At 40.6% G+C, this 16,323-nt stretch overlaps 1 protein-coding gene across 3 annotated transcripts in view; it reads left to right on the plus strand.

Moving 5' to 3' along the window:
• The window catches only part of COLEC11 (collectin subfamily member 11), a 40,942-nt gene extending 28,985 nt beyond the window's left edge, over positions 1–11,957 (plus strand). For 2 of the 3 annotated variants that reach the window (XM_032212477.1, XM_032212476.1), the window contains exons 3-7: positions 2,526–2,597; positions 3,843–3,914; positions 6,694–6,747; positions 7,900–7,995; positions 8,147–11,957. In XM_032212477.1, coding sequence (XP_032068368.1) covers positions 2,526–2,597; positions 3,843–3,914; positions 6,694–6,747; positions 7,900–7,995; positions 8,147–8,556 — 704 coding nt within the window. In that variant the 3' untranslated portion in view covers positions 8,557–11,957. The remainder of the gene's footprint in view (positions 1–2,525; positions 2,598–3,842; positions 3,915–6,693; positions 6,748–7,899; positions 7,996–8,146) is intronic. The other variant, XM_032212478.1, reaches the window with a different exon arrangement.
• The last annotated feature ends 4,366 nt before the right edge of the window (positions 11,958–16,323 follow it).

The following is a 16,323-nucleotide window of genomic DNA, read 5'->3' on the forward strand; positions in this document are numbered from 1 at the left end:
ATGTAAAATCTCTAAAAAGTCATCAGTGTTTGAACTAAACTGCCAGGAGGGGAATGTCTCCCTGGCTTAGATGCACACTAATGAGATATACAGTCTTTCATCTGTTGGCTAAAATCCAACGTGTCCTTGACTTCTATGCAATCGGAGTCTTAGTACTGCAAACCAATCTTATTTCCTCTGGGAGGTGTTGGGAGTAGTTTCTGAGAGGACTAAGAAGTCGAACCAAGGAGCCACATCATCTGAAATGACCGTATGGCTGAGATGCTGTTACCAAAATCTAGACAGCATGATAGATACTGCTCTTCTGGCAACACATGCCTAGTGATGGGGAAGAGAGCAGCTGCAGCCTACTGCTCCCTCCTTGTTTTTAGCTAGACTTCCACACTTGCAGTAAGGTGAAGGAGGCTCTCACATTAACAGTGTTGAACTTTACGCTAAAGGATAATTCACCCTTACTTCAGACAATAAGGTAGCCTTATTGGGTAGGCTCCGTTTCTTGCTAAAGGTGACCTTGACTACTGCACTCCATACCCAGTATGTTCCTTATATTGTCATTCTTAAGGAGATTGGATTTAATTAGTATATCTGTGTTATACTCCTTAACTTGTTCTATACTGTATTATAGGTCAAGGAACTTGATATCTCAACATTTTTAAAAGAGAGAAAAAAAAAATAACAGAACAGGGACTGAGTAAATGCAGACGATCTGATCAGTAAAACACAACTGTTATTACACTAATTGTAGTAGCCTTGCCTAGATGAGTGATATGCCTGATGGTCAACCGGTGACCTTACAGCAGTGGTTCCCAAACTTGGCAACTTTAAGACTTGTGGACTTCAACTCCCAGAAGGCTGGAGAATTCTGGGAGTTGAAGTCCACAAGTCTTAAAGTTGCCAAGTTTGGGAACCACTGCCTTATAGTAATGATATTGCTTACTCAGAGGTGGGCTGCCCTTACGTTCACAAGCGGTTTGCTGGTAGTGAGTGAGCTTCTCTCACACACGCTCCTTTGGGAGTGAAACGGAGCTTCAAAGAAGCAGGTAATCAACTCAGACAGCTCCAGTGAGTAAAACAGGGGTGGTGTGAAACTCAGCTGGGCAGTGAGGGTGCAGGGAATGAGCCAGAAAGTTAGTTATCAATGGATAGCGTAGCACAAGGGCAGGTGTGTGCAGGCCCAACCAGAGATCAAAGCGAAGGGTTCGCCCAAACCCACAGGAACACGCAGCAGCCCACCACTGGTTAAGCAGCTGACCCCTGAAAAAACATTTCTGGAAAGAGTGGCTTATTATCTGAAACAAAATAATAGCTATCAGCTCCGTGATGGTCCTTAAAGTACAGTATCTTCAGATACTCTAACTAAATCTAATCTAGTCCTTAGAGGAGAAAATATAAGGAACGTTCTGGGTATGGAGTACAATCAATAGTTAGGTCCCAACAAATAATCAGGATCTAGCCAAGGTCATTGTCTGAAATAAGGATGAACGAGTTCTTCACCCTAAAGTTCAACAGTGTTAATATAATTGCATCCTTCATGCGAAAAAACTGGACTATCACTAGGTGGCAGGAAAGAGGGACAGAGGATTTTGATTTCTTCTTGCCATCAAGTTTCTTCAGAACCGAACTGAAAGCCAAACTATTTCCCCCTTCTATTAATTGAAACTTGTATGTAACTTTCTCTTAAACTTCCTTTTTGAAATCTGTTATGTTTCCATTGTCTATAAAGATGGAAGTTCTATAGCAAAACATCTATTTTTTCTCTTTAAAAAATAACACCTTCTAAATGTAAGCATTGCAGTGGTGGATTGCAGGTGGTACGCCCTGGTATGGGTTTACCGGAGCCTGCCCGGAGCACCGGATACTGTTCTAGCAGTTAGCAGTTAGACTTATATACCGCTTCATAGGGCTTTCAGCCCTCTCTAAGCAGTTTACAGAGTCAGCATATCGCCCCCACAGTCTGGGTCCTCATTTCACCCACCTCGGAAGGATGGAAGGCTGAGTCAACCTTAAGTCGGTGAGATTTGAACCGCCGAACTGCAGATAGCAGTCAGCTAAAGTGGCCTGCAGTACTGCACTCTAACCACTGCGCCACCTCGGCTCCTTGTTCTGTTCCAGTGCTCCGGAGGGCCCACCCGCCCGCACTCCTTACCTGTCTTTAAACCCTTTGGCACTTACGCGCATGTCGTTACAATGCCTGCACGATGCTTTGCGGAGCAGCTGGAGCATCGCGGAGGCATCGCTGGATGGTAAGATCCATACGTGTGCTGCGCACATGTGTGCATGCACTGCACACGTTCATGTGGAGGACACGGCGCCCCATTGCAACCGTACCGGTTGCAACGGGATCCGGGAACCCACCACTGAAACATTGATAGAGATGCTGAAGCAATGAGAAGACTACCTACAGAGACAGGACAAGCAATATGAATGGTGCTGTCATTTTCATTACAAGAATTAAATTATGAACATAATACCACTGAATTTTGAATAATTTGTTTGCCTTTACCTTATGTTTTATTACATAATAGGGGAAAATGGAGAAAAAGGGGAAAAAGGTGCTCCAGGCCGCCCTGGACGAGTTGGGCCTCCAGGGGAAAAAGGTAAATCTTATTTTAAAAATGAATTAAGCATTGGATTAATATTGTTTAATAATAAACGGAGAATATACTTTTTGTGTATATTTTCTTAATGCAGTGTTTCTCAACCTTGGCAACTTGAAGATGTCCGGACTTCAACTCCCAGAATTCCCCAGCCAGCGAATGCTGGCTGGGGAATTCTGGGAGTTGAAGTCCAGACATCTTCAAGTTGCCAAGGTTGAGAAACACTGTCTTAATGTCACAGTTGCATACATAGGTTTGTACCTAATTAAACTCAATCTTACGTTTTTGATCTATTAAAACTAGCATGCATGTGGAATGTTTTATTTGAGAATTACTGTATATTGTGTTGATATTGAGTTTGTAATGGAAAACACAAAATATTGAAATATTTAGATCTGTTCCTCCTCTTTGGGTGCCCTGAATTAGGAAAGTGTAACCAGCAATTTGGGGAGCGGGGGGCGGTTAGGGAGTGGACAAGCTAACAGCAGCCCAAAATGACTCAAGAGTTGCTGAGCAGATTTCACCCTAATTACAACAGCAACCTCATTATTGTGAAAGATGCCAGATCCTGGCCCAAATAATAATTGTTTCTGGAGAAGAGGAAAAATCACTGCTTGAAAGAATTAAAGAGTTAAGAATCACACTATCATCAGGAAAAGTTCTTTTGTGTTTGATAAACTGCAATTCCATATTTAGCCTTATCTCCAGAGAGAGAATGTTCCATAGCTTAGGTGCTGTTGCAAAAGAGGCATATCTTCTGGACCCAGAAGATAGGCAGAGGGATCTTAATCAGATGGGAAGGATAGAAAAGATTGGGAGAAACATCTCTCAAGTAAAATTTTCCAAAAGCAACATCGTTTGCAATTCTAATTTGTTGCCTCTGAAGCTTTAAGCTGTGAGAAAACGACACAGGCCAATAATAAAGACGGATTCATTTTATCTGAAGCTTTTTTGTGTTTAGAAACATGCAGCTGTGCAGTATTCTCTTCTCTGAATTATCATTCTCGTGTTAACTTTTTCTCTTTAGCGTGTATACTCCAAGCAAATATGATGCACTCTCCCTGGGGACCATAACTGGAAGTAATCCTTTCAACACAAATTCTTCCTTTCCTTTCTTTGCTCTTGCACATTCCGTTATTTTCAGCTTTAACTAGATTGTTTTAATTAATAGAGACAGATACAATGTTAGACGTTCATAAAAACAGAAGTCTTTTTAATTTTCCTTTGATTGTTTTTATATTATAGGAGAAGTGGGAGACAAAGGGCAGAAAGGCAGCATGGGGCGACATGGAAAGGTTGGTCCCATTGGCTCAAAAGGTATATTCTTCTTCATTCTGTATTAAGCTTTGAAAAATATATTAAGTTGAATTCTCACTGTGTGTGTTTGTGTCTGTGTACACGTCCCCGTTTCCCCCCAAATAACCCCAGCTTGATTTTTACACATGCACCCAATATAAGCCCTACCCCCAAAATAAGCCCTAATAAAGACCCCACTCACTCCGTTGCACCTGGTTGCACAAGGTGGGGCAAGGCGCACGTGTAAAAATCAAGCTAGGGTGGGGATGGGGGGGTGAGGCTACCCCATGTGCAGCCAGGCCTCACACACCCCGACACCTGCCACGCCTTGCCGGCCCAATTTTTTCTGTGGCTGCTAGCCGCCACTTGTGCGCATTGTGCCCGACCTCCATTTCACTGTCAGAGGCCTTCAGGAAAGGCCTCTGCAACCCAAAATCGAGCTCCGGATTGACGTGTGCGCCCCCTGACTTCTGTTTCACGGTCAGAGGCAACGTCTGAGCTCATTTCTCGGCTGCAGAGGCCTTTTCTGAAGGCCTCTGATGGCAAAATAGAGGCCAGGGGCGCTGGATGCAAGCAGTGGCAAGCAGCTGCAGAAGAAATGGGCTGGCAGTGGCCACACGGGCTCCTACTGGGCGAGACTATTGGTGCCGCCACCGTGGGATGAGACAGTGAAGACATCCCCCCAAAATAAGACATAATGCCTCTTTTGGATACACACAAACACACACACACACACACACACACACACACACACACACCAGGTCTTATTTTCAGGGAAACATAGTGTGTGTGTGTATAAATTTTAAAAAACTAACTTAAAAGTCACGTGTAGGCTTAGAAATAAAAATAAATGTATGAATTTGAAATAAGATAAACATATGAATTTGAGTTTGTTGATATAGGTCAGAGAAAATTATAGATATTATTTCTTCCTAATTGGCGCATTTTTTGGAGTATAAGATGCACCAGAATATAAGACATACCAAGATTTTGAAGAGGCAAATTAAAAAAAAGTTTTTGCACTTTGCAGACCTCCAAAAAAGGGCCTTTCCCCCACCCCCACCCCCACAAGGGCATGAATAGCCTTTAGGAGGCTTGTAGAGTGCTCCTGGGTGGCAAAATTGAGCAAAAAACAGCCCACTTTTTGCTCATTTCTGCCCTCCCCAGCCCCCAGGAGCACTCTGGAAGCCTCCTAAAGGCCATTTTGGTGAAAGGGGCGGGGTTTCAGGAGGCAAAAAATTCTGTATTCAGTATATAAGACACACCCAGATTTTCAGCCTCTTTTTTGAGGGAAAAAGATGCGCCTTATACTCCGAAAAATACGGTAACTGATTTATTAACCCTGCTAACCAGTATATTTTAAATTAGTATCAGGAAAAATGTAATATGTTGATTAAGGCTTATTGTCATATGCTTCAAGACTTATTTTTATGATGGGTCATTACATGAGCAGTTCCAGTTCATGTGTTATCATACTTCAACATTTTAGTTAAGCCCACAAGGTCCCTTATTCTGCATCCAGGATAGATAATAACTTACTGGAGTCCTCCCAGCTTCACTCCACTTGTGGTTTATCCAGCATTTGAGCTCTGCAATAAGATGGGACCCAAGGAGGACTTGGCTTCCAGCTTCTACTGATTAACAGAGTTGGAAGGGACCTTGTAGGTCATCTAGTTCAACCCCCCTGTCCAAGTAGAGCGTACACCCTTTCTGACATACGGCAGTCCAGTCTCTTTTTGAAAGCTTCCAGTGATGAAGCTCCCACAACTTCTGAAGGCAACTTCTGTTCCATTGGTTGATAGCTCTCAATCATGACTACAATCCTGGTATAGCTAGGGAAATGTGTGAGATAATGCAAGGGCGATATTGATTGCTTCTCCAGGCAAACCTTTGTATTCTCACACATTAATACAATGTTTAGAACAGCCCAGACAGTCATTTATTTCGCTTACTTTTTCTTGTCAGCCAGTGTGAAAGGTAGATGGGATTAGCACTTTTAAGAACACGATCACTAGGACACTTACACATTGGCAGGAAATATGATAGGGTAAAGGTATCGAAACTCCCATCTGCCAAAACATGCTGGAGGGAGCCTGGCTTTCTCACTAGCCTCTACCAGATATTATTCACTTTTTAATCCAGGAGGAGATGAGGAGCCCCCATTTTCCATTTCCTCCAGTATGTAGAAAGATGTTTGAAGAGGTATGCCCTCATGAACTGTGTAGTTGGGTAGGATGAAGGAAATCAGGGGAACATCTCCAGAGACCTGCTGAATTGCCAATGATATTTGGATTTGAATTCTCACTGCGCTTGGGAGAGTTCCAGGTTGCAATATTATATATCTATTCATATTCTTCCAAAAATTATTCGTCTGTATCTATATGTCTGCCTGTCTGTCTGTCTCTGTGTGTTATCCAGTACTTCTAGTGTACACACGCCACTGCCAAAAGCATTTTGAAAGGATACCTGCAAAAACCACAGAAATAGGTTTATAGATAAACAGTATTATTAAACACTCATTAACCATTAATATTATCAATGCTAGGGACGCACTAAAAAATCGTGAAGCATCTTACATTTTATTCCTTAGTTGCAGGAATGTATTTTCTTCAAGAAACGGACAATTTAATTCAATGAAATTACATTGTTTATTTTTAATTTCAAACACATTTATGTGTGAATTACATTTTCTTTCATTAGGCATTACTTTCCCAGTTATCTAATATCCAAGCTTGATAATGTATTGACACTGGATAAAATCTCATTTGCTGAGAAGTTGAATTGTCTTTTTTTTTTTTAGGACAAAAAGGAGATAATGGAGATATAGGTCCACCTGGTCCTAATGGAGATCCAGGTAAATTATATCAGAACTGGCTGACTCTCTCTCAAGGCCCATTTGGCAATGTAATAATTCTGAAATTAAGTGAACAATGCTAGCGTCTTATAAATAGGCGTAAGAAAGTATGACAGGGCATGTTAGGACTATGTAATTTCTACACATGTGCAAGTCCTCCTCCCATGTTCACTAATGCAGTAATCCTCGAGTTACAACCACAGCTGAGCCCAAGATTTATGATGCTAAGTAAGACATCTGTTGAGTGAGTTTTGCCCCATGTTATGACCTTTCTTGCCACAGTTATTGTTAATCACTGCAGTTCTTAAGTTAGTAACACAGTTATTAAGTGAATCTGGCTTCCCCATTGACTTTGCTTATCAGAAAGTTACAAAAGATGATTACATGACATTGGGACACTACAACCGTCATAAATATGAATCGGTTGCCAAGCACCTGAATTTTGATCATGGGACCATGGGGATGCTGCAACGGTTGTGTGAAAAATCATCATAAGTCACTTTTTATCAGTGCTGTTGTAACTTTGAATGTCACTAAATGGACTGTTGTAAATCAAGGGCTACCTGTACACTTGAAAAAGTTTCTTGTTTTCACCACAGATTCCTATTATGGAGGAAATTACAGGAAGGAATCTTAGTGAGAACTTTAATGCGCTCATGTTGCATCAGAACAGGAAAGCCCTGCTTACACACACTTAACAGAGTTCTCTGTTCAGAAAAAAAGGTTATTATTCCTGTGGGCCTTCTCCATGGGGAACCTGTGTAGAGAAGAGGAGCACTTGAAGCCGGAGTAGAACCATCAGAATATGAATTTATATGACTTTCAGGACTGATTGTTGGTGAACACAGAAGGAAGAGTATTATACGCAGTGTTTCTCAACCTTTCTCAGCAAAGCTGTCTGGGGAATTCTGGGAGTTGAAGTCCAGACATCTTCAAGTTGCCAAGGTTGAGAAACACTGTATTATAGTAATGCACATACGCTATATTGCCAAAAGTATTCGCTCACCCACCCACATAATCAGACGCAGTTGTGAGCGAATACACTATATAATATAGTGTATATGTGGTTTATTTGTCCAAATTGGGTTGGGCTTCATGGGAAAAGAAAATGTTCCATTAAGGAGGCCTTTAGACTGCGCTTATACTTTTTAGGTATTCCTTGTGAATGTGGCCAGCTGCGAACAGCCATTGGTAAAATGGATAACCAAGTGACCCTGCTGACCACGGAGCTGAAGTTCATTAAAAAAGGTAGGAATGTTTATGGAAACATATCCCCCCCTCCTAAATATAAGGAATTGCTTTCCAAAGAACCTGGCTTGCCTTTCAGTTGGCCAGCTGTGTCTGTCTTATATGGAATGCATTAAGTAAGTTTATAGAAATCCAAGTGGTCACTTTTCAGCCCTGCCCTCCCCCGCAGCTGTTGCTGGTGTGCGTGAGACAGATAATAAGACCTACCTGCTGGTGAAGGAACAGAAGCGCTATGTGGACGCCCAACTCTACTGCCAAGGAAGAGGAGGGACACTGAGCATGCCCAAGGACGAAGCCACCAATAACCTCATTGCTTCTTACATCAACCAAGCTGGCCTCAGCCGCGTTTTCATCGGCATTAATGACCTTGAGAAAGAAGGCAGCTTCGTCTACTCCGACCGATCCCCCATGCAGACCTTCAACAAGTGGAGCAGCGGTGAACCTAATAATGCTTACGATGAGGAGGACTGTGTAGAAATGATCACCTCTGGGGGCTGGAATGATGTGGCATGTCACATTACAATGAATTTTGTATGCGAATTTGATAAAGAAAATGTTTAATAAAGTTTCCCCCTGCCAGGCTCTCTATATGCATTTCTTTGAGGGAGGGTGAATAATTTGGGCAGCCCAACCATTGTAACCAGTACTCCAATTTCTGGATTGATTTTATATGGAAGTCGGTTCCTTGTTTATGAGATCCTTTCTATCAGTGTGTGAAACTATCCCAAGATAGTTTTATCCCCATCCATCTTTTAGTCACATTTTTTTTCAAGGAATCCCTCCATCAACACATACATAATTAAAAAAGTTTTATTAAAATTTCTCTTTCTTTTGTGCAGGCCTTGAGTATGGACCTTTCCCTCTATAGGTATAGTGGGGTACAGGTAAGAGACAGGAATGTAGGAAATAAACCTTATTTATTAGATATGGCTATTTATCGTTACCCATTATGGAGAAGGAAGGTATTATTTCTCATGTGTACTTTACTCTTATTTGGCATTGAGATTTGTTTTTGTTATTAATAAAACCATTTATGGTGTTTGGAAAACTAGGAAAGCTCATTTTTTCAAGATGACTTAGAAGTAACTCCTCTTTTGTCATTTTACCTGCAGAAAACATGAATCCAAAGTATGTTCAGTGATTTTGCCTCAAAAAAATTATATTTGTGTGTTTGTGTATCAGTATATACACATGCAAGGGAATCACATTGTTTAGCTGTCCACGCAACAGGTAAAAGTGTGAAATATACAATATCTTGCAAGGCTGAAGGTATGTGGCTGACTAGGTAGGTTCATTCCTGTGCAATATACAAAGTGTAATAAAACTATTTTACAATAGCAAAGCTACTCAGAAATCCATTAATTTTTGAAATGAAGATTTTTATCATTTTCAATAGGAGTTTGCCAAAGTGCTTCCCAGCTGATTACCGCTGCGGTGAATAGACTGTGATCTGGATAGAAATTGGCACACAGGAACATAAAAAAACTTTTAAATGCAGCATTGAGAATTTATTGAACAATGGTAGTAAAATGTAAATATCAGGAAAAGCAATAAAAGATGTTAGTTTGCAAACTAACCCTAACCATAATTGCTCCTAGTGTGATGGGATATAAGATGTTTAGAAATATATATTAGAATTGTACAGCTGTAAATATAATCTAGGTATTTCTAGGTATTTCAAATATCAATTCCCCTTAGATGGAAAGAGCAGTGATGACACAATTTGCATTCCTGAAATAAATATGGCCCATATTCAGGCAATGCTTAGCTGTTTGAAATCACTCGGCTTAAACTTAGTTCTGGTCCAGAATTTTGAGATAAATAAAAGACATACAATTCATTTAGGATATTTAAATAATATGTCTATGATTTCCTTTTTTACACAAAAAACTTACTATTTAAACAAGAAGTCATGTTGATGTGGTTTCATAATTGTATCTTCTGGAGAATAGTAATTTTTGAAATTTAGCACACTAGTTCTTCATATTCTCTAGTATGTTTAATATTTAACATTTAAAATATTTGCAGCTGTAGATTTCCTGGGCTGAATTAATTTAAGTGAACAGTCCAAGTATCATTTAATAATTTATAACTTGACAGTAGGAAATTAAAAGAAACAAGATTATAGAAAGAATAAACTATTTTCTTGATTTAGGGTAGCTGGCATGCTTATATCTATATATGGTTGGGTTTAAAGAAAAGAATTTAAGCAGATCTCTGATATCCATGTGGTTTTATGATGACGAGATTAGACCTGCGAAGTCTAATGAGCAGCAGATGGCAGCAAGAATTTAATGTTTTTTAAAATCTATAGGTTATTATATAGTACAATAGTTGTTGTAATTTTTGTATCCGAGGTCTGATAATATAAAAATTTTAAATGGTTTGCTTTTATTCTTGCCACTGTAGGCAAGGAGAAGCTGAGTATCACCCATCCTGGTATTAAACAACAAAAATCTGAATGAATTTATCTAATGTTAACCATTACTCCATCTGAGACTAAGATTAGTTACAACTGTAAATTAACTATTGTGAAGTTCAGTATCTGTAATTAGGATGACTGAGTTCTTAATCCCATGACAGAAGCACATTCAGCTGAATGTAATGTGCTTCTACCTGGGTTACAATTGAGGAGGTGCACGTGAAATGACTGAAATTAAAATTAAATTTAGCACGTTCTTATTTCATCAGCACAAATAAATCCGTATGACGTCTGAGACAAATCCCAGCTGTAAGAAATGGATATTAATGTAATTGGCTTCCCGAGGTTGCTAGTGTTGGAAGTAAACTGGGATACGTTTATTAATATAAACGAACTACAAAATTAACTCCAGCATGCAAAAAAACCTTAAAACTGATTAACTGTCTCTGCTCGATTTTTGGGGAATCCAGAACCTTACAGCTTCCTTACCACAAACAGTATCAGTGGCTTATAATTTCACAGCAGCACAAGGAAACAAGTCAGTTAATGATTTTGTAGACCTGTGTATGGATAACAAACTGCATATGCTTATTTAATAAACATAATTAATAAAGCTGTTCAATTTGAATATTTGCTGTGATTGATTATAGTTCTGGTTTAGGTTCACTTTATTATCTATATTAAACGTATCTACGTTAACCTACATTGTTATGGCATTTCTAAATAAGTCACTGAATCAGCTGGGTAGATTAGATAAACAAAACATTTTCAGTTAGCACCACTCTTCCTTGCTTTTCTCCACTATATACCAATGAGTCCTCACAGACTGTTTCAATGTGCTGTTATAGGCTAGTAGTACAGATGTTAGATAAGGACTCGGGGGACCCACAAAGCAGATTTGATGAATGGGCAGATCTTTAGTTCTCAACTTATCTCACAAAGTAATTGTGAAAAGTGAAGTTCTATGTACTAGTGCTATTTAGTGCTTCAAATTCATTTCCGTAAAAGAGCTTCTGGGAATGTGAACATAATTAAAGGAGTTATATTTTTCCCTGGATCATATGACAGTTCCAGGCGACAAGGTCCAAGAAAAAAAGGTAATTTCTTTAAAGAATTGCAAACAAGATGCTCAATTGGCATTTCCATGTGCTCCAAGCTTCTTTTTGGAACAGAATCTGAAATGCTTTATAGCCCACTGATGTACACCAGCTTGAGTTCATATAGAAGAAAGATATAAAGGACCAAAGCATTTTAAAAAAACCCAGTGGGATACTGATTTCAAAAAAATAAAATTTAAATGGCTAAAATAGAATATTTGTATATTTAGCATAATATAGACAAACTGGCAAGAAGTTCCAGTAAATGATAATTAAGAAACTTTCAAATCCTTACAATCAATGGTTCTAAGAGGGAACATATATTTCTAAAAAACCTATTGCTAGCAACTAGCACATGCACAGACAACAATAACTTTGTTTCTTATATGTTTGCTTTCAAAATAATTATCTTATGTATAAGAGAATAAATTTTTTTTATCTTATTTTGTTGTGAGTTTTTCTTTTGCTCCCATTTATCTTTCTGTTAAAGCTAGAATCTGACAGTGTACCACTAATAAATGTTAAACAGAATTTACCTGGTAACTTATTTAGTATCACAAAATTTGACTTTTTCTTCTATAACAAATGGTTCAATTTTCATATGTATATTATACTTTCCGTGTAACAATTCCCTTTTTGCTTATATTAAACATTACAGTTTGGCAGCAAATCCAATCTTTTAAATGCAATGCTAGGATAAGAACTTGTAAGTTGTTTCTAATTTTCTAATTGTCCCTTTGGACCCACAGGAATTCAGAATGAATCTGTGGAGATCTGAAATCCCATTAATTGCAAGAATTCCAATACTGTCACTTGAAAAAGCTTAGTCCAGGCTGTGACCACAAAACACTGTACAACCTTTGAGTCTACAGTGGTGGGTAGTGAAAGAGCTGGGGGGTTCCAAAGTGCAAGGGAAGACTCGACAGTCCAGATCCACTCGGGAACCTGCATTACTCTCACATGTGTCTGTTCTCTGGATGCAGTTCTATAATGCAGCTGTCTGAAGATAGTTTGCATTGTAATATTGAATTCTGATTGTTTTGAACATGAGACAATAATCAGAAGGGGATGCTGCTGCTGCTGCTTTTATCCGCATCCCCTTTCCCAGAAAGCTGATACGTGTTGAAGAAAGGAGAGCCGCTGCTTTCAAAGGTGCCAGGTTTTAAGTCCTACGACTTCTATGTCTAGGAAAATCCTCACAAGTGGAAAAACCAAGTTCTCTCTCTTTACTGATGCTTTTCCAAACGTGTGAATCAGATGTTTGGTCTGGATGGTAGAGAAAATGGAAGCTTTCAATTGCCAGTTTCCAAACTCACAAATCAGCTGATCCTCAGCACTGGAGATTTAAATAGCGGTTAAGATAATAAAGTTTGGTTTGAAAGAAATCGACTTTTCCATTGTCTAAATCAGAATGATTCTGGGCCGGGGTGAGTTGCTGCCAGTTTTACTACTGGTTCGCAACCCCTTCGCACGTGCTCTGTTCAATGTAAATTGTTCTTCGCGCATGTGCAGAACAATTTACAGTGAAGTGCGCATGTGCAGTCACTAAAAACCAAAATGGTGGCGGCCCAGCGGTGGTGAGGGAACCGGTTCGGGGGCGTGGCAGGCCTGGGTTACTGACGGTTCTGCGGCCCAGGCCTGAATCCCACTACCAGTTCGGCTAAACTGGGAGCAACCCACCTCTGATTCTGGGCCTGGAAAAGAAATGGCATCACCTACTAGGTGGCTCAGTGGCTAAGACACTTGATCAGACGGGTCGGCAAGTTCAGTGGTTGGAATCCCTAGTACAGTTCTCTGCATAAGCAGGGACTGGACTAGATGGCTTCCAAGGTCCCTCCAACTCTTGTTCCTGTTTACTGTTTACCAGCTTTTCAACAGGTGCTCAGCTGATTCTAATATTTCTGAAAGGCGTTTTAGCATGACTCAGGAATTGGCAGCTAACCATAGTTCTCTGATACACCAGCATTAGGTCCCCTTGTATGCAATTCTCCTCCCTTCGTATTGCGCTATTTTTCTCAGCTATCTGAAGGATCTGCCGCTAACACCTCTCCAGGTTGAATCAGCCCTAAATGTGGAAATCAGTGCACGCCACCCAAGTTGAGCCATGTGCAATATAATCATTTATGTTGCCACATTGCCCTCTAGTGCCCTTGGGTGTGAAAACCAAGAAGTTTGGGTTTATCACAAGTAGTGGTGAGTTAAATGCTTTGAAATCTGTCAAGGAACTTTTTGCTACTTCATGGGAATGCTGATTGGATAACCGCTGGCTATCACCATCTCTAGTGTATAGGTACGTAAGAGAGGAATACTTACAACCCAGAAGACAGGCTCACTAAGCCTTATCAAACAAGATGAAATTCAACGGCGATAAAAACACTTAGGCAAGAAAAACCAAATGTACAGGTACAGAATAAGTGATACCTTGCTCAATAGTAGTAACTGTGTGAGGGATCTTGGAGTCCTATTGGTCAACCATTTAAATATGAGCCAGCCGTGTGCAGCAGCTGCCAAAAAAGCCAACACAGTTCTAGGCTGCATCAACAGAGGGAGAGAATCAAGATCACGTGAAGGGTTAATTCCACTTTATAAGGCCTTGGAAAGGCCACACTTGGAATATTTGCATCCAGTTTTGGTCGCCATGGCATATAAAGATGCTGAGACTCTAGAAAGAGTGCAGAGAAGAGCAATAAAAGTAATTAGGGGGCTAAACACATGAAGAACACGTGCAGGATTAGGAGTGAGGGGTCAAGAGGGAGTCAAACCAATTCTCCAAAGCACCTGACAAAAAGCAGTGGAAGAAACTTATCAAGGGGAGAACCAACCTAGAACTAGAACTGAGGAGAAATTTCCAGACAATGGAAAATTAACCAGGGGAAGGAGGAGCTTCCTCCAAAATTCGTGGGTGCTCCATCACTTGAGATTTTTTTGAAGATATTGGATAACCATTTGTCTGCAATGGTAAAAGGCAGTGATAGCAAACCTTTTTCACCCCGGGTGCCAGAAGAACGAGCGTGCGTGCTATCGTGTGTGCTCGGATGCCCACCCCATAACTTATGAGCCAAGGTGGCGCAGTGGTTAAATGCAGCACTGCAGGCTACTGCTAGATCAGCAGTTCAGCGGTTCAAATCTCACCGGCTCAGGGTTGACTCAGCCTTCCATCCTTCCGAGGTGGGTAAAATGAGGACCCAGATTGTTGGGGGCAATATGCTGACTCTCTGTAAACCGCTTAGAGAGGGCTGAAAGCCCTATGAAGCGGTATATAAGTCTACTGCTATTACTTAATGCCCCCCTGCACCATGTGCCCTGTGCATGCGTGCGTGACACACACACAAACCCGCTGCCCCGCACATGGCTTTCTTAGAGCCCGGGAAGGGCGAAAACAACCTCACCTGCACCCCCTGGAGGCTGGAAAGGACCCGTTTTCTGAATTCCGGTGGGCCAGAAGGTCCATTTCTAGGAGCCTGGGGAGAGAAAAAACGCCCCTCCCTGCTCCCCGGACACCCTTTGGAGGATGGAAAAGACCCATTTTTCCGACTTCCGGTTTGCATTTTGGGCCGTTTTTTTGCCCTCTAGAGACTTCAGGGAATAGCAATAGCAATAGCAGTAGACTTATATACCGCTTCATAGGCCTTTCAGGCCTCTCTAAGCGGTTTACAGAGAGTCAGCATATTGCCCCCAACAATCTGGGTCCTCATTTTACCCACCTCGGAAGGATGGAAGGCTGAGTCAACCCTGAGCCGGTGAGATTAGAACCGCTGACCTGCTGATCTAGCAGTAGCCTGCAGTGCTGCATTTAACCACTGCGCCACCTTCTAAGGAAGCCTCATGAAGCCTCTGGAGGGCGAAAAACGGCGCAATGCACAAACTGGAAGTTTGGGAACGGATTCTGAGTTGCCCGTAGGGCCGTTTTTCTCCCTCCAGAGGCTTCAGGAGGGCGAAAAACAGCCAAAAATGAAGATCGAAATTAGCTGGCTAGCCCGCGCATGTGTGCTGGAGCTGACAGGGCAATGCCTTGCATACCATAAGAAATGGCTCTGCATGCAAATTGTGGCACGTTTGCCATAGGTTCATCGTCACGGGAATAGGGTCTCCTACTTGAACAGGGGATTGGACTAGAAAAACCTCAAAGGTCCTTCCAACTGTTGTTTTGTTCTTCTTTGTTATGTTAAGCGTTAGAACATTATCTTACTTGAAAAAAAGATATCATTAGAGAATTTTTTAACTTATTTTTAAAAAAATTGAACTGAAAACTAGCATAACTTTGTCATTTTACTTTAGTACAGTTCTGTGTCTTTTACAATTGCAAAATAAATACATGGATTTCCCTTACTGTTTTTTTTAGAATAGAGACTATTAACAGAAGCTTAGTATTTAGGAAGTATTTTCCTCAAAATCTTCTGATACAAAGAAAATGTGATAAGCATTATTAAAATTGGGATAAGTGGTGTATGCTTTTTTTTAACTGATTATGACATTTAGAACATGCTAGATATCTTAAAATACTGAATACTTTCCTGCTCACAAAGTAGCTGGTAGGTGATGACTTGTGCCAAAATGTTTGCCATCAAAACCTGTTTCCAGGTAAGAAGACTTGAAGCTCCGTGGACTACGGACACCCCAACCCTGCAATGCATTCTATTTTGAAGTTTTATTAAGTATTTTTAAAAAGAGCTGGATCAGACTGAACCCATCCAAGTCACAAACAGAAAACTCAGTAATAAGATGATCAAGTCATGTCTTATTTTTGTTTGCTATTGAACAAACCAGCATAAAGTGGAAGTTAAGGTGTCAGATCAATCTGGTTCTGAT

The sequence above is a fragment of the Thamnophis elegans genome, chromosome 3, assembly GCF_009769535.1.
Source record: "Thamnophis elegans isolate rThaEle1 chromosome 3, rThaEle1.pri, whole genome shotgun sequence".
Taxonomy (NCBI): Eukaryota; Metazoa; Chordata; class Lepidosauria; order Squamata; family Colubridae; genus Thamnophis; species Thamnophis elegans.